Source organism: Antechinus flavipes, chromosome 6, assembly GCF_016432865.1.
Source record: "Antechinus flavipes isolate AdamAnt ecotype Samford, QLD, Australia chromosome 6, AdamAnt_v2, whole genome shotgun sequence".
Taxonomy (NCBI): Eukaryota; Metazoa; Chordata; class Mammalia; order Dasyuromorphia; family Dasyuridae; genus Antechinus; species Antechinus flavipes.
In genome coordinates, this window is record NC_067403.1 from 119,167,456 (window position 1) to 119,193,604 (window position 26,149).

The following is a 26,149-nucleotide window of genomic DNA, read 5'->3' on the forward strand; positions in this document are numbered from 1 at the left end:
TAGAGCTTGACAACAAATGCAGTGTTTCTAGGCGTTCAGACTTCTCTCTCTATATAAGCCATTGGGGAAATGATTAAGCAAGGTAGTGAAAATGTCGTAAATCTGCCTTCGGTCTATTTAAAAACTGATCTCAAAATTATTTAAGTTATTTAAAAACTGATCTCAAAGTTCAAAACAAGCTTTTATCTGTTATTATTTCAGACTATACATATGCATGCATGTATGTATGCATACATACACACATATACATTGGTCCTTTCCCAACACATTTGTTATTGTTTCAAAAAGGGATAGGACTAATATAACACACAGTACATACAGAACCCCATTCAGCTTAAATACCAAAGATATTTTCAAGTTAGTTCCCATTGATCAGAACAAGTTGAAACTTAAAATCTGTTAATCAATGATCTGAAAAATCTCAGGCTTATAAAGTCTTCAAATATTAAAACATTTAAAGTTATGTGTTTGAAATTAATAAAGAAAAATAACAAGGAAATGTAAGTTAATGTCTTCATGGAGTCAACATGATCCATGCAACTGAGCAGTTTCTGTCATCCCTTATCTTACTCCACCTATGATATTGACCTACTTAATGAATTCGGATACTTTGTTTCCATTTACACTACTATTTTTCTTTTCCAGCAGTTTTTTTTTTTTGATAGCCTGAAACAAATTAATGGTCAGAGGACTTTTTAGATAAAACAACTTCATCAAAACATATTATGTTAATTAAAATACATTTTATTATATTAACTCAAGATGTATTCTCTTCCCCAGGAAAAAATAAAAATTAAAAAAAAATTCAAGCCCTGTTCAACAGTATTCAATATTGCTAATCCAGATATTATATCTACTCTATTAATAGTCCTTTGTTCATAAGGGAATATTCCCAATTTTTTCATAGTTCAGAATGAAAAAGTGATTATTTTTAAACTTCCCAAATCTATCTTCCTTCCTACAAGAATACCTTCTAGAATAGCAATTTTTTTAATGCATTTACATTTCATAAAAATTTTATAGACTGCTTCCCTCCCCTAATTATTTTATTATTTTAAGAAGTATCAGGTGAGGAAACTATTTCTTCAAATGTAAACTGGCAAACATTCTGCAATTTAGAATTGGAGGGCTGGGCTGAATCAATGAGAGGTTAGCAGGCTTGCCCAAAGTCACACAGTGACGAATCTCAGTGGTGGGATGTGAACTCAAGCCTTGAACATGGTCCATGGCCAGTTCTCCATCCACAATATCACACTGCCACACATTACTTTTCCTCTTCTTTCTCCCTCCCTGTTCCCCAGCTATGTATTTGTCCAAAATGCATTGAAAAAAGGGCTCACTCACTGGTTTAAATTTCTATCTGCAGATGGATTAATTGACTGTATGGACCCTGACTGCTGCTTACAGAGTTCCTGCCAGAATCAACCCTACTGTCGTGGACTCCCCGATCCACAAGATATCATTAGCCAAAGCCTACAGTCACCATCTCAGCAAGCTGCTAAGTCTTTTTATGATCGAATTAGTTTTCTTACAGGGCCGGACAGTACTCATGTTATACCTGGGGAAAGTCCTTTCAATAAAAGGTTAATTAATGTTTTGTCTTTAAGATGCTATTTCTGTTTGTGTGTAACAGTGATTGATGTGCATGGCATGGAAAATGTTTATCGTACCCTTGATGAATGTGCTATTACCCCTCATCCCCAAATTTCCTTTCTTTGTTAATTCTTCACTAAATTAACTATGTCCAGCATCTGTGACTTAGCACACACTCTTTGCCAAGTTCAGTACCTAGGACCTAACAGGACATTCCATTAAGGAGTCAATAAATCTTCATTTAACTAGTTGATTCAGGTTAGCACAGTTGGAAGTGTATCAGAAGAAGCCATGAAAAGAGCCCAAAAGGAAAGAAAGAAATACACCTTTTTTTTTTAAACCGAGCTCACTAAATAATATAAATTATGAATTAATGTAATGGAACTGCTAACTGCATGGTGGTATGATTACATAAGCTGTTTGACTGGTGCTTTACAGAGCAGTAATGACCTGAAAATAAACCCATAAGTGAAAGCAGGTGTCTTGTGTCTCACTGAGCAAAGGAAGATGATTTACACTGGAACTCCTGGGTCTGCAGAAATTTAACAGCATTAGTGCAGTTAGGCACAGCAGTTGATTAAAAGTTGTTGCACAAATGTTCCTTATTGCCCCTTTAAATCTTGTACTCCTTGGTCCCCGCAGATTTCCAGATTGCCTCAGAATTAATTGGAAAGTATACTTTTCTTCATGTAAGTGCCAGACGTATGACTTATAGAAGAAAACCATAGAGTTTATAATTTTTAAGAATTCATCACTAAATTATTGGTCTTGATATCTCTCCAAAGAACAGATTGCAACAAATTAAAACACAGGGTAAACAGGAAGGCACTTAGAGAATGTAAATTACATGGAGTTAAAAGAGGGCATTGGCTTGGGAGTGTTTCAGCTCTGATTTTGTGAATAGCAATTGATTGCATGTGGTAGTGTTTTTCTGTTTTTAAGTTACCTTACCTATAAATCACAGTAATGTCGGCCTGAGAAAACAAATGTTCATTCTAATTCTTTTACTTTTCCCACAGCCTTGCATCTGTCATTAGAGGCCAAGTACTAACTGCGGACGGAACTCCCCTTATTGGAGTTAACGTCTCATTTTTTCATTACCCGGAGTATGGATACACCATTACTCGCCAGGATGGGATGTAAGTTAGTGCTACCCCACATCTATCTTTACATTCTTTGTTTATTTAGGAAAAAAGGGCTTCTAACAATAGGATTGATTTTCAATATGAGGGCTTTAAAGTAGAAATGAGTTTTTGAGAATTTGGACAACTGTGTGAGAAAGCATATTGAAAAGAGTTACTATTAGATACTTTCTGGATATATATTACTTTTTTTTAAACTGCTTAATGCAAGGAAGAAAGAAGCTATAATTTGTGATGGTAGAATTCTGGGTCAGGAAAATTCATTAAGTTTATCTTGGTTTTTCTTAGGTTTGACTTGGTGGCAAATGGTGGTGCATCTCTCACTCTGGTATTTGAACGGTCACCATTCCTCACTCAGTATCACACTGTGTGGATTCCCTGGAATGTCTTTTATGTGATGGATACCCTAGTCATGAAGAAAGAAGAGAATGACATTCCCAGCTGTGATCTGAGTGGATTTGTGAGGCCAAATCCCATCATTGTGTCATCACCTTTATCCACCTTTTTCAGATCTTCTCCTGAAGACAGTCCCATTATTCCTGAGACACAGGCAAGATATAACTTTAAAATAAACTATTTTCTAACAATGTGCCTTTCAAAAAGATTTAAAAGAGTTTGTAAATTTCTAGCAAAGTCAAAAATAGCTTAAGATGTGATATTAAACATTTCGTGTCTTAAAAATTCAACGTATTTGGGTTTGGTTTTTAACATTAAGGTTGTGTAAAATGATGCTCCTAAATATGGCTTTTTGCTCTCTTCATGTAAGCATATACTATTTAATTACCATCCATTTCACAATATAAGAGAGAAAATTGTCTTGACTGAGATTGTCCTTGAAACAAGCTTTTGGGATATATATAAATATTTCTATATACATAAAAATATATACAATACCTGATGTATCTTCTTAAAATAATTAATTACTCATACTCTGTACAGCAAGTAATGATGGTGTTTTTAAGGATAGAACATGTTATTTGTTTTTTTAACCAGGCCTTATGCTACTTGGAAGATGAGTTTATTATTTTTCTTTTCCATATGTTTTTTACTATAAAAATACTTTTAGTTCTTGAGGGCAAGGAATTGAGGACAATAAAAAATTGGCTTTATTCATAAATGATAAGTATTAGGAATTTGTGGTTTCCGGAATAAACCTTTTATAAATATGTGTTTGTTTAAGCCAAGATAACCTCTGTTGGCCATCATCACAGAGAAATGTGGCTAAGGAAACATGGATTAAATTAAGTAATCTATCTAGTCTTCCTAATTCAATAAAACCTTCCCCATTCTAGAATACATATGAAATCCTACTGGCCCTGAAATAAATACAGCCAACAGGAAGGGTCAGAAAAAATCTATTCCACAATAGAGGCGAATTCCTGAAAGTTAGGCCACCAGTTAATTCAGGCAATATGCTCTGTGCAAGAGACAGGAGATAAAATGTCCATACTCAAGAAGCTTCCATTCTAAAGAGGGCAAATTACATGTGCAATGAGCAATCAGCTAATCATTGAGCATTTATTAAACTCCTGCTGTATGTCAAGCACTGTAGTAGGCAGTAAAATGACACATTCTAGGAAGGAAAAGAAAAGCTGAGAAAAGAAAGCTCAGAAGTTTATTTTACCTTGCACAAAGTGGCACTGCCAAAACCATCTCTTTGTCTTGCTTTCCCTATTTCTATTGTTATTACCATTCTTTCAAGCCAGCCTTAATCTTTCTGGTCTTCAGTGTTTTCATGCATAAAATAAGAATCAGGGGAAGGCAGAAAATGATCCTAAAGGTCTCTTCATCTGTAAAGTCTAAAATGCTGGGATGTGTGTATCCTTATTTCACTATCCTTGTCAGAATTGTTTGGCTAGAAACGATTCCGTTTACAAGAGAAGAATACTATTACTGCAAATTAACTTGCTTTTCATACAAGTAGCTCTGGACAGAGACCAGCTCTGACACCCTTGTTGGTGTCACTGTGGAAAGCCTAATTTAGTCTCTGGAATCAAGAGGTTGTGGTTGTTCTGTCATTTCAGTCATGCCTGACTCTTTGTGACCCCATTTGGGGCCTTTTTGGCAGAAATACTGGAGTGATTCATCATTTCCTTTTCCAGCTCATGTTACAAATGAGGAAACAGAGGCAAACAGTTAACGGGCTTGCCTGGGATTATACAGCTTGTAACTGCTGAGGCTGGATTTGACTCCAGACCCAATACTACCCAGGTTCAAATTCACTCCCATGGTTATTGTAGGTTCACTTTCTTCATATTTAAACTTGAAAGGGTTTTACTAAATAATCTTTCAGATTCTAAGTTCTAGATCTAAGAATTATCTCCAGTCCTTCATTTCTATTTAGGTAAAATGAATGGGTTGAAATTGATGATCACTGAGATCTCCCACATCTCAAACTCTAGAATTCTTGAGGTTAAAGGAGGAAAACAACTTATGAATCACTCACAATATGCCAAATACTGTGCTATTTTGTTGTTGTTGTTCAGTCATGTCCAGCTTTTCATAATGCCATTTTGGGTTTTCCTGGCAAAGATACTAGAGTAGTTTGCCATTTCCTTATCCAGTTCATTTTACAAATGAGGAAACTGAAGCCAACAGAGTAAAGTGAGTTGCCAGAGTTAGTATCTGAGGCCAGATCTGAATTCACAGCTTCCTGACTCCAAGCCCAGAGCTAGTGCTTTGCAAACATTATGACATTTTATCCTGGGAAATGGGTGACATTCTACAGTGAAATCAGACTAAAAGTTAAGTGATTTGACAGGATCAGACTAAAAAATATCTCAGACCAAATTTGAACTCAAGACCAAGGCAGTCCTAAATGCCTCTAAAGACATGTAGAGAGCAAATAGAACACACACACATCCCCCAAAAAACCCCACACCTCAAAAGAAAAAATCAGATTCTAAAATACAGTGCAAATCTAAGAATCAATAGAGAAAATGTGAAGACAATCTATCTCACATGAAAAAAAGAAGGGTGAATCATAGATCACAAATTAATTTGTGTTTAAAGTGTTTAAAATTTCTCTCCTAAAGTGGTTTTACCATTTTGACTTCCAGACTTTTTCTTTCAATTTGAGTTTTAAATATAGTGGTTTCTCCAAGATATATTGATCATATTAGGGAAAATACTGAGATCTCAGCATACGTCAAATAGTTCTCAACTTTTTCATTTTAGGACTCATTTACTGAGTCCCCCAAAGAGTTTTTATTTATGTAGATTATGTCTACCAATATTTATAGTATTAGAAATTAAAGATGAAAATTTTCCAAAAATTTATTTAAAATTAATTTGTATTAATAAAATGAAAGAAATGATTAAAATTGATATATTAAATTCTAATAATTATTTAAATATTGTTTAAAAATCTCATGTTAATACATGCAATTTTATGAATAAAAACTTTATCTTTCCCCCCAAAATTGAGAATGGTGACATTATTTTAAATATTTTTACTAATTTCTTTAATACCTGGTTTAAGAAAAGACAGCTGGATTTTTATAAATGCTCCTGCATCAGTCTTTAATGACATTATTTTGGTTAAAGTAGAGAATATGTGGCTTCATACATATATGGAGTTGGAAAAGGGAGAAGTGTTTTATTAAGTAAAAGAGATACTGGTTTTATAATGAAATAATTTTGACCTCATAGACCCTTCAGGATCTGAGATCACACTTTGAGAACTGCTACTCAAAAAGTATAGTCAATCACCATTTTAACTCATCAGATTTCCTGAAGAGTTTAATGTTGTCCAGAGAAGCATTATAGACTTGCACAATTTATTGATTAATGCACAATTAATATGCAACCTCTTAATTAGTCATTAAGCTTGCTAATTTATTCACACATTTTATGGTTGGTTAGGAAAAATCTCAGATGATAGCCAACTTCCTTTGATGCTTAATGGCGGTATGGCCTCCTTGCGACAAGTTCTCTGATCCTCAGTGTTTTTTTTTTCATCCTGATCTACTTCAGAATCATATCTTCACTGATGGAGAATTGAAACCAGAGTTCAATTTGCTGGCCTGCTAGGTTTCCTTTAAGGAAGGTGCTAGAGTAGTAAAGAATTCTGCTGATTACAGGGCTTGGCCATAGACTACAATTCCATGTCCGGAATATGTCTTTTCACATATTCACATGTTCACAAATGACCAAAAAAGTGTGACAAAAGACACGTGGGTATATCTATTGAGCTCAATAGGAGACAGTTATATGATATAGAAGCAAAGAAAGCTAATGCAGTTTTAGATCTACAGAACTACAGAGAACTACAGTATTTAATTTTGATTATTTTTAAAATCATTCTTTCCATTTACAGTGTCCATTATACATAATATTTTTCCAATATTATTTACTTCACTTCATATCAGTTCATTTGTCTTGCCAAGAGTCTCTCTATATTCACTTTTTTACAGCACCCCACTCCCTCCTTTATGCATGTACTGCATTTTGGTTAGCCATTCCCTACCTGACAGGCATCCACTCTTTTCCAGTTCTCAGCAGCTATCAAAGTGATCTTCCTAAAGTACAGGTCTGACCATGTCATGTTCCTATTCAATTTGTTCCTTATGTTCCTTAGTGCCCTGAAGATGAAATAAAATCCTCTGGCTTTGAAAGGCCTTCCTATCCTGCTGAAGTCCTTCCTATACCTGTCTGGTCTTTTTACAGTGTACATCCCTTTATATTCTCTACAATTCAGCAACACTGGCTTTTTTTACTCTTCTTCACACACAACACTCCAACTTCAACTCAGGGCATTTTTACTGACTGTCTCATAATGTTATCCTGTGCTTGTTTTGGCAGCATATATACTTAAAATTAGAATGCTATGGAGAGGATTAGCATGGTCCATGCACAGGATGACATGCAAATTTGTGAAACTCTATAATGTTCTCCCTCCTTATCTCCACTCCCTGGCTTCCTTTCCAGTTTTTCCTCAAATCCGTTCTTACAAGCAGCCTTTCCTGGCTCCAACTCTGCCCCATTCAATGCTAATAGAACCCTCTGTCTATGATTACTTCTCATTTGCACAAATCTTCTATATGTATAGTTGCTTACACAATGTTTCCTCTACTAAGACTATGAACTCACTGAGGGCAGGGACCACATTTTTGCTTTGACAGAAAAGGTGCTGCTTGCAATAACTATTTAGGTATGTAGGGGAATTAAAAAAAAATCATTGGACTTCTCAAGGTCTATGCTAACTCACAGCAGAATCTCTGACTCAAGGGCATTTGGTCCATTTCTTAGTATTATTCCAAATCGCTTTCTACAATAGTTGAACCAGTCCACAGCTCCACCGGCAGTTCAGTAGAGTGTCCATCTATCACAGCCTCTCCAACATTAACTATTTCTTTTTTTATTTTGCTAGTTTGTTGAGTATGAGGTGAAACCTCAGAGCTACACGATTCAATCTTGTTTCTATCAGTCAGATGAATGAACTAAGAGACATAGGTAAAACACAGCAATAAAAGAGGTTGGAAGAATCTATGTTACTAGAATGATAAATCAATGAATAACTTTTACTGATAGGCTTTAGTGATACTTTAGACCATAGATATAACAGAATAAAAATTATTCATATTACTTATCATATAAGTATGACCAGTATTGCACAGTGGGTTTAAAAGCATTGATTCTAGAATCAGAAGACCTGGGTCTACTCTTATTTCCCATACTATTTATATGACTTTTGGGCAAAGCATTCAACCTACTTAACCTCAACTTCCTCAAGTGTAAATGAGGGCATTGGAAAACAGGGCAGCTATTGTCATATCCAATTCTAAATTTGTGATTCTAAGACCTTTCAAAAAATCTCTGCTTCATGTCTGGCATGTGTATTTACTCTCTAATGTCTTGTTTTATTGCATAATTTGGACTATTTTTGTTTTCTAACAAAGCAAATGTATCGATGATAACTGATATTTTAAAATCTGTTTTATTTAAAACTTAGGTACTTCATGAAGATACTACAATTCCAGGTACAGACCTGAAACTCTCCTATTTGAGCTCCAGAGCAGCAGGGTATAAGTCAGTCTTGAAGATCACCATGACTCAGTCAGTTATACCATTTAATTTAATGAAAGTTCATCTGATGGTGGCCGTAGTAGGAAGACTTTTTCAAAAATGGTTCCCAGCTTCACCAAATCTTGCATATACATTCATATGGGACAAGACCGATGCATATAATCAGAAAGTCTATGGTTTGTCTGAAGCTGTCGGTGAGTTTTTATTTTTGTGCTCTCTCCATTTAACTTTTATTTCAAATTTGTAATGATTATAGAACTAATTATAGCCAATGAAAGTTCAGTGGGCATCAAGAAGGGAAATAAAAGGAAATTTTGCAAGGAATATGTCAGTTACCCTGGAGAAATTATCTCCTACCTAGTTCACAGCATTATGTAGAGAAATAAGTGGATCATGTGAGAGAGTGGAGATGCCTCTCTTTTTTTTTTTTTGTACAATACAAAAGATTGTATCCCAAAGGAGCTTGGATGAAATTTCATGTTGGGATCGTGTCCTTTTTTCTCCCCTTATTTATCTGTATTTCTTCCCTCCATTGTACTTTTTTCTCAATTTTTTCCTGCCTTCATGTATCATTTCTATGGGCTTTTTTCCTCCATTTTCTCCTTCCTTTTTTTTCTCCCCTGCATTTCTTTCACTTGGATCAATCACCTAGTCAGAGTGACATTTAATAGTAGTAGATAACTTAGCCAGGTCTAAGTCCCAAATCAGCTCAATCATTTAACCCAAACTGAATGAAGAGTCACTTTACTCAAGCAGCAAATCAATTAAGTAGAAAAGGGGGAAAATCAAGTCAAACCAGTTGATGAGGTGAATTGACTGGATGATACAGTCAGAGTAACTGAACTTGGTACATGTATTGGCATAGCCTCAGGCCCAGAGCATCAGAAACCAAGCTCAGAGTAGGGAATATTTAGGGCATGGGAAATTTGAAATGTCAGTAATATTTAAGATGAAAACATTTCTAGATCCTGAGTTATCTATGTCATGTAACCACATAATTGTGAATTCTTCCCTTCATTTTGTGTGCAGTATAAAGTTCCAGCATATCCTCTTATAAGGGCAGTTTGGTGTCTTGCATGTCAAAGAAATTTAATAATTTTTTGTTAAATAATTTTAATCCTGCAATAATACCTTTATTTTTACTTTCAAGTTTCCTAATTTACTACTGGATCACTTACATTCAATCCCTATATATGAAAACAACAATGATTCAGTGACATTTTTTAGCCCACTAGAATCCTGTTTCCAGTAGGCTTATCATTTAAATAATAATCACTTAACAACATTAGAAATGGAAAAGCAAAAATAATTTAATTATTAATCATGATTGGCAGTTATAATATTTCAGTGAATTCTGAATTATCAATTCACATATCTCGATTTCACTTTGTGTTTTGTGGATACAACCAATGGTGTCAGAATATTGCAGGGAAAATGTATTGGATATTCTCTTAAGGCACTGAAAAATCTTAGGGGACCATAATTTTTTAAATAAAAACATTTACCTTTTCTGAATCGAGACAGTTTTTTTTACAAAATAAATGGCAATATAGTCATCTCAGAATATAATGTAAATAAATTAGTAAAATAATACGAAGGTGCATTTCTACCTGCAGTTGGAAAGATGAAATGTGATTTGTTGTTTTTCTAGTGTCTGTTGGATATGAATATGAATCTTGTTTAGACCTAACTCTGTGGGAAAAGAGAACTGCCATTTTGCAAGGCTATGAATTGGATGCATCCAATATGGGTGGTTGGACACTAGATAAACATCATGTGCTGGATGTCCAAAATGGTAAGTTGCTTTCTATCACTGGCAAAAAAGAAAAAAAAATTAGGGACACCTAGATGGTGCAGTATTGGCCCTGGAGTCTGGAGGACTTGAGTTCAAATCTAGTCTCAGACACCTAACACTTACTAGCTTTGTGACCCTGGGCAAGTGAGTTAACCCAAATTGCCTCACCAAAAAATAAAAGAAAGAAAGAAAATTAAAAAGAAAAGCTGTTTTTTAAAAGATTGCAAATTCCTTTATCATACTGATGAAAAGAGAAAGTAGGTCATGGGGTTTGTTTATTTGGTTTTTTTTTTTAGGGTATTGTTTTTCTTCTTGAATTCTCTCCAAGATTATTTAAAGATTTTTTTTAATTAAAGCTTTTTATTTTCAAAACAGATGCATGGATAATTTTTCAACATTAACCCTTGAAAAACCTTGTGTTCCAATTTTCTCCCCTTTCCCCAATGCCCTCGCCTAGATGCCAAGTAATCCAATATATGTTAAACATAGTAGAAATAAAAGTTAAATCCAATCTATGCATACATATTTATACAATTATCTTACTTCACAAGAAAATCAAGATTATTTAAAGATTTGCAAATCTTAATATGATGGTACTTGTTTCACTCCTTAAGGATCTGCAGTATGTGTTGGTATGGGCACTTTCCATTAGTGTATACATACTGAATCTTATCAAAAGCTTATTAATAAGTAAGTATGATAGAAAACAAATTAATTTCCTGATAGTCAATCCTGTAATGATGGGCCTCTCCACATTTAGCTGGTCTGATAGTTCTTAGTCCGGAGGCTCAAAATCTATCATCAGTAGACACAAACTAAAAACCTTGTGTACCTTGTACCTTGGATCTATATCCTTTTTTTCCCTCAATAGTATTTTATTTTTCCAAATACATGTAAAGATAGTGTTCAGGATTCATTTTTGTTAAACTTTATTTTCTAAATTTTTCTCCCTCCTTTTTACCTTCACCTCAACCCTCCCCAAGACAGCAAGCAATCTTATATAGATTAAATATGTCTTATCTTTTCAAATGTATTTCCATGTTTGTCTTGGCATAGCCTTTTGAAAATTAAAGCCAGGTCACCCTGAGACATCAGCAGCAGCATGTCAAGAGTTCAATTAAATAATCTCTGAATGCCTTTATAATTCTAAATTATATAATTGTAATAGATGGATCTTAAGCCTAAATTTCAAGAAGTGATAGATTAGTGTGATGCTTTTATATAGTTTTATTGACACTCGGGGTTCAGTAAAAGATCAAGCAGAGATGCTTCGCATGAATTCAAACATCAAGTCAAATGTGAGAACTAGACCATAACAAAAAATATTTACAAACTTGACAGAAAAAATTATTTGAAAAGATGAGTCAACTTTAATTCACAAGGTGAATTGATTGTGACTTTAAATTATATCCAAGAGTTGAGCTTGACAAGTAGTGACTTTTCAAAGTGATGTGTGTCTAATTGAATAAACAAAATGATTTGTAGCCATGACAAAGTGGATGAGCTATGGAAATTTGAGGAGCAGAAAAAGGCAAAAATGTAGACAGTGACAGGTGCTTGGGTGAGCACCCTGAAACATGGAAATAAATATTCTAATGCTTATCCTTCCATTCTGTCGTAACAGAGGAGTGTCGAGAAGGGCCAATCTTTCAAAGTAATAGCTGAATAAATCAGATTCAGTGAACAGTGTGCTGACTTGTCAAAATTCTTCTGACAAACATTATAGAAATAAGCTCTTTTTGCAAAATTGGAACTTCATGATTGTTGAAAAGTACATAACGAAAAGAAGAAAGATTTTAGGTGTTGTTGATATGTTTTTTTTGGTACCCTAGGTAAATTGTATTTGTTATTTTCCCAGCCTTAGTGAGATTTTTTTTCTTAAAATTTGAATGTCTGGTTCAGCCTTCTTGATTTAAATAACAGAACATTTAAAAAATAATCCCTTCATCAGTGTAATGCTCTCTTACTAACTTTAAAATTACTCTGGGCAAGAATGAAGGGGGGCAGAGAAAGAATAGTTTCTTCATGTTTATTTTCTTAGGGTTTGATTATATTAACAGCAAATCAGCAAATAAACATAACTGTTGGCTGGAGAGCCACTTTAAAATTTGGTCTAGAAAATAAAACACACATAATTAGAGAACATAAAGCAGTAAGTGGTTTATTCAAATTGCATCACTAAGATTTGGGCATATGCACCCAGTGATAATAACGGACTATCGATAGGGCACACTGTGACGAAGTCATGGATCGTTGGCAGAGGTCAGCAGACTATGGCTCACAGGCCAAATCCAGCCCATTTCTCGTTTTGTGCAGTCTCATAGCGGCAGGCCAAATTTGGCCCTTAGGAAACTGTTTGTTGACCTCTGATTTATAGAACACAAATACAATAAAAGAATAAAAACTTTTTAAAAAAATACAGAATTCTGTATAGGGATTTTTCTAATTATTTCTCATTATTATTTTTTAGAAAACCATAAACAGAACAGTTATTGTACTTTGTCCTCACAGTCATTTTAACTCACCCAAAGACTCACTTTTCTCATCTATAAAATAGGGGGAATGTGTCTTGCAACTTTTCTGAGTTATTTTGAGGAAAACACTTTGAAAATCTAAAGATCAATAACAGAAACTTTACATTCATACCTTAAAACAGAATTCAATTTAAAGAGTAGGCTGGGCTTTCTTAACACTTTTCCCCTATAACATTCATCCTAGGTACATTTTAAATATCTACATATACATATAAAATTTATCATTAAATATAAACTTTTAACCAAAAAAACTAAAATCCTTTAAGGTACAGTGACATTCAGATAAGCATTGATTATTTTTAATAGCCTGAACAGTGTCAGTGTCTAGGATTCAAATTCCATCTTTGCTCTTCACTTCCTGTGTAACCTTGAGCAAGCACTTTAGCATACCTGACTCTCAGTTTCCTCAAATCTAAAGTAAGAGGGCTATACTGGATGGTATAAGAGATCTCTTCTAGCTCTCTAGATCTGTGATTTCATGTATGATTTTTGCTCCAGGTTTTCTATAAAATGGTCAGTGAAGTGGTGCAGTGTATACAGAACATCAGGCTCTATATAAAAGTCAGGAACACCTGACTTCAAATATAGTCTCAGACACTTCCTAGTTATGCCAATTCACTTAACTTCCATTTGCCTCAATTTCCTCATCTGTAAAATGGAAACAACAAAAGCATCTACTTTCCAAGATTATTGTGTAGATTAAATGTGATAATCATTGTAAAATGCTTAGCATAGTACCTATATAACACTATATAAGTGTTATTAGTAGTAATATTATAATCCCACAAGGAAAAAAGAAATAATCTCTTATGTCTGAATCACTTAGTACTACTTATCCTTGGGTAATTATTTAACTAAAAAAAACTTAATCAATAGAATTAAGTCTTTCCAATCAATGAGGTGCATTTCAATTATTAACAGATTATAATTTGTTATAAAATATATTTGTCATTTATTGATTGGGATTTTTAACTACCAAAAAATATTTTTCATCATATTGTTTTAATTTTAATCAACTATTTCCCTATCCAAATCTAAGATGCAGTAGATGGTAGCTAGTGGAAGACAAGTATTATTAAAGTTTATTTTTCAAGAGACTTCTTTTAATAAAAGGAAAAATTAAATGGGTCTGTTCAACAGGTATACTCTACAAAGGAAATGGTGAAAATCAGTTCATTTCTCAACAACCTCCAGTGGTCAGTAGTATCATGGGCAATGGACGGAGACGTAGCATTTCATGTCCAAGCTGCAATGGTCAAGCTGATGGCAACAAGCTCCTGGCTCCAGCTGCTTTGGCTTGTGGGATTGACGGCAGCCTGTATGTAGGAGATTTCAACTATGTGCGGCGGATATTCCCTTCTGGGAATGTAACTAGTGTACTGGAACTGAGGTATGTATGTCTTTCCTTAATTTGGGGATGGTTGGAATGCCACACTGTATAATTAATTCAAATGTAATACTTTTTTGACATTTTAATACAAAAGGGAAACAGCTTTAAGAGAAAAAAAAAGTTGATTCTAAGTTACTAACCTATTTATCCAAACAGATCTTCCAAGTGTTTAATTACTCCCTAGGAATGTAAGGTCCTTTGTGGGGGTCAGAAAAAAGCCCAGACTTAAGTATATTCATTCTGTCAGGCCATTAATGTGGTTTACCAGGACTTTGCTGAATGGTCCCCTAACGGACCAATATAAAAATTCCTCATTGGCTCCATTGAGCAACTAGCACACTGGGGGGATATGGCTGAGTGTTTATAATCACTTTAATTTCCTTCAGAACAACCTTGTGATATAGGTTGATAGATACTGTTACCCTCATTTCACAAGTGATGAAACTGAGAAGTGAACTGTTTAAGGAAGCTGCCTTAGATCATAGAACATGGCAGTGAGATAAGCAGGAACACCATTGTCCATGGCTGCATTTCCGAGCTTTTATTGAATCCACTTAATACAGAGCTATTTGTCCTAACTTTTCTTGGTTAATATTAAGAATGATAACAAAATATTATAACAGTCAAGATCAATGTCTTACTTTAATTAGTCTCCATCCTATGAAATTCACTTCTAGTCTTATTTTTGTAATTAACAATATTCTGTTAAAATATTAAAATCTGTGTTCTACTCATTCTTTAACTTCTTTGTTGACTTTCTCTAACTGAACTTTTTTTTTACCTTTTCTTTATCTGCTCCTCCCAAGAAATAAAGATTTTAGACATAGGTAAGCATATTATTTAAAGGTGATTTTATGTTTTCAGTGCCCATTTTACTTCTTAAACGTTCATTCTAAATTCAGTTTTTTTCAGTAGCTTATTATGGGAGAAGAGATCTAATTTCAGAAAAATGATATAACATTTATAAAAGTAAACATTTTACTTTTGTCTATTCCAGCAATTAAGTGGTAAAAGTGGTGGATGCTTGTTCTTAGCTATAAATTTTAGAAGAGTGATATTTGGGTTATATATGTGAATGAATGGCTTTTGAGTTCAGTTGTTTTTCCATTGTATCCAATTCTTCAAGACCCCATTTGGGGTTTTCTTGGCAAAGATTACTGGAGTAGTTTGACACTTCCTTCTCCAAATCATTTGACAGATGAAGAAACTGAGGCAAACAGGATTAAGTGATTTGCCCAGGGTCGCACAGCTAGTAATTGTCTGAGGCTGGATTTGAACTCAGGAAAACCAAGTTCTCCTGACTACAGGTGGGTGCTCTATCCACTGCACCACCAGCTGCCCTGGGAATGGCTTAGCTGGAAATAAACTTGAGCCCAAACCACAAGTAGAGAGCAGAGTGTAAGTGGGGCTGGGCAAGTATAAGAACTACTTAAGGACTTTCAGGAAAGTTCCTGCTCATCTTTCAATATGTTTTGGATTTTTCCCCCCAAACAAAACCACTAGGGCTGTCAGTTGTTGACATTCCCATACAGCTTTATCTTGAATTATCTCTCTGTTTCCTTACAGTCGATGTGAAGGGGGCAGTGGAGATTTAGGAACTAAATAACACAATGTAGTTTGGAAACATTTCCCTTCTATTGACCAGCTACTGACTCAAAGCTGGCACAAGAAGAGGGGATGGCAGCAGCCCAATATAGCATTATTTTGTTGTGTACAAAGAAAAGGAATTGAGAAGTGCACTTTCCACTCAAACCTGAGATTTATTTCTATTAAAATGTCAATAAACCAATGTGAAACCTCAAATGGCAGCACAATGCATTGTTGGGAAAGAAAGTTTTCAAGAGACTAGGGAATCAGTAATTGTGCTGATAGGTTCCATTTGCTCACTTGTTGTCGGTTGTTGTTTTTTGTGTTGTTTTTTTTGAGGCAAAATTTAATTTTTTCACCCACACTGGCCTCTTGCTGTTCCCAGAACTCTGCATTCTTGTCCTTTCCTGGCTGGCTTTCACCTCCACCTGGCATGCCCTGCGGCCTCATCTGGAATCCCTAGCTTCCTTCAAGGCAGGGATTCTTGTTTTTGTCTTTCATACATGCAGATAAATGAAACAGGGTAGAGAGCTCCAAGACTTGTACTCAAGAAAACCTAAGTTTGAAACCTGATTCAGACATCTAACTAGCTGTTTAATCACTGAACCTCAATTTCCTCTTCTGTAAAATGGTTACAATAACACCCACCTTAAAGGGTTGTTATGAAGAACAAATGAGACAATGAGCATAAAACCCTTTACTTTTTTTACTTAAAGCTAGCTAGTGCTTGAAGTTTTTTGCATTGAGTTGACAACATCAGCAATCAATCAAAGTAATATATTTGTAAAGAAACAGAATGTGAGAAATTGATGTATTGATTTGTCCTGTAAGCTGATGACCCTTTCATTATTTTCTGAAGATGGATGCCTTTTAAATTCCAATTTTCATAAAAAAATAGACAAAATGATTTGAAGATTTATTTTATTTAAACATTTTTAAAGTAACCCTCCATTTGGCCTCAGTGATTTTTTTTGTAAATTAACTATGTGTTCAAATAATTAGTATTATAGAAGCATTGCATAACAAACATGTTTCCGAGCTATTAAGGAAATCATCCCAAATAGAAACCTCAAGAAACAAAAAATAATTTGGGAAGGTTTTGGGTGTTGTTTGTAACACTATTTGATGTGTAGTTAATACTTTCTTAATTCCAAAAATTAATTTGTACTAGAGCTCTCAAGAGCTAATTTTTTCTGAACATTAAGATATGAGGAAGAAGGAATTATTCAAGGGTCAAGGCTATATGGAACTGAAGCAAAAGTTCCCAGCTTTGTAGGCATCCCTGAAAGATCTTCCTACCTCCTCACCTCATTTTACACTTAGCTGAAATAGGTGGTAAAAGAAAGACAGGTGGTAACAATCCTCACTGAAGCTAAGGATTTTGACTAGAAAAAGGTTGGGAGGAGGAACAGGGGGAGAGACAGGAAAACAAGCTGGGGGAAAAATACTTAAAATGGTGACCTTAGTTTGAGTTTTCATGGTACAACTACAAAATGAAAAACACAAGATTGAAAAAGAGCCAAGTAATGTCAAAGACATTCTCAACTGGCTAATCAGATTACACAGGTAGAAATATATCAAGAAGCTGGCAATTCAGCACTGCAGGTTCTCAGAACAGAGGTTAAGGCTAGGGAAACAGATCTAAGAGTCATTGATTCACATAAAAATCAGAGTCCTAGCTAGGATCACATTTGTGGAGTTATAAGGGACCTTAGCATTCAAGAAAGAATGGGGTACATTGGACAGCACTTGAGGACCTAAGTTTCCAGCCCCAGCTTTGCTATTTATTACTTGTGTGACCTGGGGAAAACAATTAAAACAAAGATTAAATACTATGTGCCAGGCTGTTGGGAATACAAAGACACAAATGAAAGAATCTGTCCTTGAGGAGTTTGTAATCTAGGAGAAGAAGACAATATATACACATATACAGCCTATCTCTTTATGCCTCTATAGACAGAGATGACGATAATTAGGGAGGGGAGTGGCTCTCGCAGCTGGGAGCGTCAAGAAAGGCTTTATGTAGAAGGTAGGTCCTATACTTAACAGGCAGAGCACAAGAGAAGACATTACAAGAGATGAGCCTCATGCATGAAGCACATTTAAAAGGCAAGTTTGGCGAGATAATAATATGTGTGAAATCAAAAACTTAAAACTGGAAAGATAGAAGGGTTTCTAGTTATGAGAGGCTCTAAATGCAAACCAGTAGAATTTATATGTAATCCTACAAGTAAGAGGAAATTCCTGCAGCTTATTAAACCATTTAATCTTAGAGCCTCAGTTTCCCTCATCTCTAAAATGAGGAAGTTGGACTAAATCAAAGGTATTAAACTCAAATAGAAACAAATCCTAGCAGCCTGAATATTGATTTAGAAAACCACAAATCATCATTATCCATGTTGAACTGTCATTTTTATTTATTTTTTAAACATTTCCCAATTATATTTGAATCTGGTTTTGGACTACAATTGGGAATTTTCCGGTCCACATGCTGTGGCATGTGGATTTGACACTGGATTAGATTATCATTTCAGTCCTTTTAAGTTGTAAATCTGTGATTCTACATGCTGAAGTTCATACAAATCAATAAGTAACAGAACCAGGATGAAAAGATAGACTCCCTGACCCCATCCCTGTGCCCTTTCCCTTATACCATGGTACCATGAAGTAAGAGGTGATGAAAAGATAGCAGGAACCCTAAATTTTAATCTTTTTCCCAAAAAACTTAACTATGTGATCTTAGGTGTCAATCTCATTCCACCTCAGTTTTCTCACCAGAAAGGTGGAGTCAGATTGGATAAACTCCAAAGGTCTTTTCAACTCTATGAACCTAAAAAGCATGAGGAGAGTAAGATAGAATATCTCTTCAATGGGTATTGAAGAGGAACAAAAGCCAAGAAAGAGGAGGTGGTCAAAGCCTCAAATGTTGCAGAGAAGTCAAAGAATACGAAGCTGAAGGTGGGTAAAAAAAACAATGGTGGTCACCAATGACTCTTGAAAGAAGAGTTCCTACTGAGTGGTGGAAAAGGAATCCAGATGGCAAGTGGATAAAGAATGGCAGGGAGGAAGTAAAGGCAACAGTTATAAATTACTTTTTTTCCAACAGTGAAGATGAGAAAATGAGAGATTAACTTCAGTGGGTAGGAAGTTTGAAAAAGGGCTGATGGTTGGTTGTTTTATTTGCTGTAGTTTTAAACCATAATGTAATTTGGTTTACATTTGTACAAATGTAGACAAATTTATAGACAGAAGGAAAGAATCTGCAGAGAAAAAAGAGATTAAAGATATATAAAGGGAATAATGAAAATCAAAAGGAAACTAGAAGAAAAGGAATCAAGGATACAGGTGAAGTGAGTACCTCTGGAAAGGAGAAAGATCATTTTATTTTCTGAAACAGGAGGATAAGTGTCAACCCAGAGAAATTCTGTGTCAAAATATAAGTTGAGGAATTTCAAACTAAACTTGATCTCAGCAAAGCAACACTATGAGAGAGTAGAGGTGAAATTAAGGTACTAGAATCAAAAAGTTTGGGAAATTCATAAGGAGTTGATAAGAGCTGAATAAAAGAACTGTTGAATAGTACCAAGGACATAGATTAGATAACATAAATTTTGCACTAGAACCAACCAATTTCAAGCCCTACACAAAGTAAGCATCTAATAAATGTCATTTCATTCATTCACTTATTCATTGATGACTTTCTTCAGTACTAGACAACCGAGATACAAGTGAAGGCAGGTGGTAGGCTTTAAACCTAGAATTGGAGATTAGCAGATTTAAAATAACACGGTGAGGCAAAAGAAATCATTTGCTTTGGAATCACAAAATCATAGGTTTATAATTGAAAAGTATCTTAGAGGTTCATGCTTAAACCCTCTTCATTTTACAGATTTGGAAACTAAGGTCCAGAGTGGCTTGCCCAGGGTGACACAGCTAGCGTGTGTCTGAAGCAGAATTCAATCCTGGAGCTTACTGACTCCAAGTCTAAATAACTTCCTCATCTTTACCCCTGCAAACCCCGCACTGTGTCATTGTCTTATAGGAGTTTAACTTCTATATGAGTGACTTTACGGTTTTTGGTCTCAATTACCCATCTATAAGATGAGATGGCTCATCTCTAAATCAGTCCGATGACCCCAAAAGATAAAAGTGATGAGGAGATTTTGGAGGAAGATAATAGAACTTTGAAGTGACAGACCCCGGGGGTCTAAACTGCTTAGGGAAGCCCGAAGACAGAACAGGGATGAGAACCCAAAATTCTACTAATGGAAGAATGGTTACTACAAACAAACATGACCTAAGTAGACTGTGCTACCTAAAATATCTTAAGCCAAAAATGTCCCCCAAGCATTTGTACTGCAGCTTCCTCTCATAGCCACCTGAAATGCCCACACAAATGCCTTGTTGAACTCACTGTGCATCCAAAGGAGCAATGCCATACACATGGCCTTGCTTTAATTGCATCTGAGGCAGAAAGGATGGTAAATTCTGAGCCAGAAGGTATGGAGCCCAAGTCTTTCACATGACAGTTGATGAATCTGTGCCCCCAAGGAAGAGGCCTTGGCCAGCATCGCACCTGAACACTGGAAACCAGGTCCTCAGATTCTTAAGCCAGTACATTTTCCACTAGCTCTTGAAAGAGCATGGGGATGGAGAGACCTATTGGCTGGGGGACTCACTGTGCAAAGACTGCAAGAATGCGCAATGGAACAGGGAGCCCTGGACTTGGAATCAACAAGAACTGATTTCTGTTCTGGCTTCAGATATATGTCACAGCTGTGTATCCTGGGCAAGTTGTTTAATTTCTCTGAACTTCATCTGTAAAATGGGGATAATAACCCCTACTTTCCCGGGTTGTGGTGAGAACTAAAAGATTTAACAAATTTTAAATGCTTTGCAAACTTTAAAGTAATAGATATATCTATAAAGAGGGGAAGAAGAAGAAGAGATGAAGAAGACTCAGTAGATCATGAGGTCTCTGCTAAAATGAGAGTTTCATTGTGCATTCTTCTCACAGGTAGCCTGGGTATAATTAGGAGGACAGAATTATCTCAAAGATAATGGACAGATTACTTAGGAACCATGATGTGTTACCCAGGAAATAATAAATAATTAATTTCATACCTCAAATGCAGGTTATGAGAGAATTAGGAGTGGATAACTAAGGAAAAGAAATGCATAAAGGATTACATGAGATGTGGTCAATTTAACTCTAAATTTGTAAATTTTTACAATTCGTATATATAAACACATGCATGTGTCCATGCACATGCAGGGGAGCCCGTGAACCTGTCACCTTCTATAGTCCACTAGTTGGTACTCATTGGTCCATCCAATAAACTTTATCAGTTTTTACTAATTCACTCATTCAACAAACATTAAGCAGTGAGGAAATAAACAATCCTTGCCCTCAATGAATTTACAACCTATTGGGAAAAGACAGAATAGGTGGGTATGTACGTACATATATCTGACAGAGGGGGGAATATCAGGAAATGAGAAGAGCATAGCTCACTGAGGAAGAGCTTTAAAGATACTGTATATGCAGTGCCTTGTATGCAATGCACATGCCAAGTAGGGTGAACATTTGTTGCAAATATCGAAAAAGAAGATGACATGATGGGAAACTACAAAGACCAATTTAGCTAGAATAAGTATGTGTAAAGAAGAGTAACAGACAGTAAACCTGGAAGGCTAGGCTGGAAACACACTGTGAAGGGCTGTAAAAGAGTCTGTACACAGACATGAGAGGGAGCCACATCAGACAAGAGATGTGGTCTAACCTGTACTCTGGGAATATTGACTTAGCAGGAGGACTAAATGCAAAACACAGATACTTAAAGTAGGGAGACCATTTAAGAAGCTATTGCAATAACCTGTCCAGGGGAGAGGGGGCGAGTGCCTACACTAGGAGGTGAAGTCATTTAAGTGGAAGGAAGGGGATATAGGTGAGAATAATGTGAAGGCAAAATCATTAAGACCTGCAATTACTCAACTAGCAAACAGAAACAGTAAAGTGAAGAAGCAAAGAGGTAGCAATTCAGTAGAGAACTGAGGGTGTTGCATTTTGGAGATATTGCATTTTAGATACTTACAAGATGTGCATGTATTGATCTAGGAATCACTTGCTTAGAGATAATAATAGATCACCAATAAAATAAATTAACTGGAGAAGAAGGCCCAGGACAGAGCTCTGAGAAACATATAGTTGATGTGATTGAACTAAGATGCATGGCTGATCTGGTCAACTGTATCATTGAGATTATGAACAGAAGGAAATAGAACCAATAGGAATGAAGGACTTGTAAAAAAGGAAGATGTAGAGGAAACAAAAACTAAGAGGAGTTAAACAGGAGAGATCAAATGAAAGGTTATATGGAAGAAGAGAATTTCAGTGCTCTACATCATACACTTATGACTAATGTTCAGATCAAGAGTCAATCAATAAATATTTAAGAAGCTACTACATGTGCCAGACACTGTTTTAAAACTTGGGGTTACAAAGAAAGGCAAAAGATGATCCCTCATAATTTACTGGATGAGACAACATGCAAAGAAGGTGTACACAGAATAAATTAAACATAATCAAGAGAGGGAAGAAATTAGCCTTAAGGAGACTGGGAGAGACTTCTTATTGAAGATGAAAATTTATTGGGGACTTGAAGAAAGGTAGGGCAACCAGAAAAGAGAGTAAAGAGGAAGAGGCATGCCTGGCCTGAGGGACAGAGTGACAGTCCCACAGTTGTGAGACTGGATGGCTTTTGGAAGCAATAGTAAGGAATCTGGTATCTGGAGTGAAGGATTTGTGGAGCTGAGCAATATGAAAGAAGAGTGGAAAGGTATGGAAGACCACTTTATGAAGGACTTGGAATGCCAGAAAAGGGTTTTATGTTTGCTCATGGAGGTGATAGGGATCCACAGGGGGTTATTAAATAGGATAGGAATGGGGCAGGGTAAGAAAGGACATGGTCAGATCTTCCTCCAAGAATATCACTTTGATGATTGTAGAATGGAGTGGGGAGACGGTGCAGGGAGACCAACTAGCAAGGTAGTCCAGTATAAGATGGAGGGCCTATACCCTGGTGGTAGCAGTATAAGAGGGGTGAGAGAGTGGGTATAAAAATATTGTGAAAGCTGAATTAACTGGATTTGAGAACAGATTGCATATGGAGAAAACAAGGAATTGGGAACTGAGCAGATCATGGTACTGTCAAACATGGAAAGTTAGAAAGAGGAAGAAGATAGAATCAATGATAATTAATTCAGCTTGGGATATGTTAAGTTTAACATGACTACAGAATGTCCAGTTTGAGATGTCCAGCTGAGTGGCTAAAGATATGAGTCCATAGCAGAGAGTAGGTGATTTGAGAATCATCAGGATAGAAGACCCAAAATAGATCATAGCAATTATCAAGTCTTCCTTAGTGAGGTTTTATATAGATATAGATAATCTTATATCTATATTTTCTGGAGCACCTCCAAGGTAGGGGTCGTGACATGGATGAAAATGCAGCAAAAGAGACTGGGAAGTGTTCAACAAGGAGGAGGAGAAGCAGGAGAGAGCAGTGTCATAAAAACCCAGAGAGAGTAGAGTGTTAAGGAGAAGGAGGGTCCCCGGCAATGTCAAAGGCTTCAGAGTCATCACTACGGATAAAGATTGAGAAAAAGTCATTAGATCTGACAATTCAAATATTATTTATTAACTTTAGTGAAAGGAGTTTCAGTTCAATGAGATCGGAAGGCAGACTGTAGAGAGTTAAGAAGAGAGAGAAAAGTCAAGGCAGAAATTATAAATGGCTTTCTCAAGAATTAACCTCAAAAGGAAAGAGAAATATGGGACAATAGATGGATGGATCAAGGGAGAGGTTTTTGAGAATGGAGGAGACAGAGACATGTTTGCAGGGAAGCAGCCAGAAGACAGGGTGGGATTAAAGGTAAGTGTGATAATAGAAGTGATCGCGGGAGGAAGCCTCAATTTGCTTCTTTGTTAACTTCTCTTTGTCCTTGGTTCACCTGGGCCCTGGAGTAAAATAGGGATGATAGAAGGAATCTACTGGGAAAATATGGGATGGGATCACTTCTGCATTGAAAGAAGTGAAGAGAAGGAATAAAAAATTCAGGAAAGCTACAGTGGGTTAGGGAGTATTACCCTACATGCATTTAAGTGAAGAGAAACGAAGGGGGAGTTAAAGAAGATTGATGAACTGTGAGGTTAAAGTGCTTATAAACTGAAGTTCTAAGTAAGAGAGTAGGAGGTATAGAGAAGACTACTGTGAGACAGGAACTGAATACCTTGATAAAGTTTGTTGGCAAAGAATAAAATGAATGGGAGGGCAAAAATGGATAGACTATGGGGGGGGGCGTAAATTAAAGTAAATATGGATTGGAGTGTGAGGAGAAAGAAAAGAAAGGATTTTGTCGATAGATATGCAGGAATAGGAGATAGGAAACCTGCCACACCAAGTAAAGGGAAAGGCTATTTTAAGATTGAAAGCTGTTTGATAGGGAACAGGTACTCATTGTAGGCTTGAACTCTGAGATGCAGATCTGAGTCTCTAGTGGAGAAGGAAAAAGAAGGCAGAGATTAAGTTTAGAGGGATTGGCAGATCTCTACATCTTTCCCAGAATCTCATCCCAAGATGTCAGGGGATACCCTACACAAGCCAAAAACATTCAAACTCCATAAACAAAGATCCTTCTCCTTCCACCCCTGCCCCTATCCCAGGTAAGTTAAGGATTGAGATTTGTAATAGCTTAGGGATCCCTCCCATCCTTCACAGACCAAAAGGCTGAACCCAGAGATGGTACAGTTTCTGCCCCGAATTAACTTCAGAGTTCCTGTGGAGTCAATAATGTTCAACTCAAACTGCCATTAAAAATACAGTTCAGATTCCCTAATTTACCCCAATTAAGTGATCTGGTTGCTAGAAATTCAGTGATTTTGCTTTTGAAGAAAACATATCTCCAAATGTGCCATGTAGCAGGACCAGCAAATTGCAAAAGATGATCCATCTATTCAGTGATAGAGTAAGATTTCTGTTTCTTACATTGTCCATTTTTTGGAACCATCCTTCCCCCATTTAAAAAATATATTATGGCAAAACAAATTAACAAATCAAACCATTTTCTATATATCTTATCTATATCTATATAAAACTTCACTAAGGAAGGCTTGATTATTGCTATGATCTAAGCAAGTCAGGAATGAGTTAACGTACTACAGGATCTCCACTTGACCTCCATTTCTTTGGTTTTTCCTATTAGCCAAGACCTTAATTTTACCTTAAACCTTTCTAAAATGGCAATCTATCTCAGGCAATCCATCACATGAGAGTGTTGGGCTCTGCAAACAACCATGGGCTTTCATTAGATATCTATTTTGTAAATCTCCTACACCCCACCTGACAGCTGGAGCCTGTTTTCACTCACTGGATCATTTCAAAATGAATCATTTGTTTTCTCTTCAATATGGGCACTATCAGCAATGGTTCAGATCACATACCCCTATCCCTTTGGTGCAACTCTTGTCTTCCAAAAGATCCTTTACTAAGGTGTCCACCCCAGGACCCTTCTTTGAGAGCAGGAGTTCTTAAACGTTTTTGTGCATCATGGATCCTTCTGGAGGTCTATCCTTTTTTGAATAATGTTTTTTTAATAAAATAAAAAATTATCAGATTACAAAGGAAAAAATACATTTAAATAAAATAATCAAAAATTTTTTAAAACAATTTCAAAGACCCCAAGTGAAGAACTATTGCTCTAGATTTTTTGACATTCCAAGAAGACCAGTACAACAAGTAGACTAGGTTCAGTGTCCTCAGTTATAAATGGAGGCTGAGGTCCAGTTTGGCCTCTCTTTCAACTCTAGCTCTATGACAGGTAATTCAGATACAAATTCTGCCTCAGATGTGACCCTGAGTAAGTAATTTCTCATATTCAGTTTCTTCATATATAAAATGAGATGGATGAATGTGATGTTCTCTCCTTGCAGTTTTGAGTGTGTGATCTTGAAATTCTTTCTATGGCTCTTTAGTTTCAAATTTTCACAGCCATCTTGAAACCACCTCCCAAAACTTCATTA

At 35.9% G+C, this 26,149-nt stretch overlaps 1 protein-coding gene and 1 non-coding gene across 2 annotated transcripts in view; both read left to right on the forward strand.

Moving 5' to 3' along the window:
- Positions 1–26,149, forward strand: part of TENM3 (teneurin transmembrane protein 3) — an 808,000-nt gene that overhangs the window by 711,144 nt on the left and 70,707 nt on the right. The window contains exons 16-22 of the mRNA XM_051965257.1: positions 1,367–1,583; positions 2,613–2,732; positions 3,024–3,285; positions 8,689–8,956; positions 10,414–10,557; positions 14,232–14,481; positions 15,288–15,308. Of these exons, the coding sequence (XP_051821217.1) occupies positions 1,367–1,583; positions 2,613–2,732; positions 3,024–3,285; positions 8,689–8,956; positions 10,414–10,557; positions 14,232–14,481; positions 15,288–15,308 (1,282 nt within the window). The remainder of the gene's footprint in view (positions 1–1,366; positions 1,584–2,612; positions 2,733–3,023; positions 3,286–8,688; positions 8,957–10,413; positions 10,558–14,231; positions 14,482–15,287; positions 15,309–26,149) is intronic.
- Positions 7,523–7,629, forward strand: LOC127542200 (U6 spliceosomal RNA). Its single transcript, XR_007948587.1, has one exon. It is a non-coding gene; the product is annotated as a U6 spliceosomal RNA (small nuclear RNA).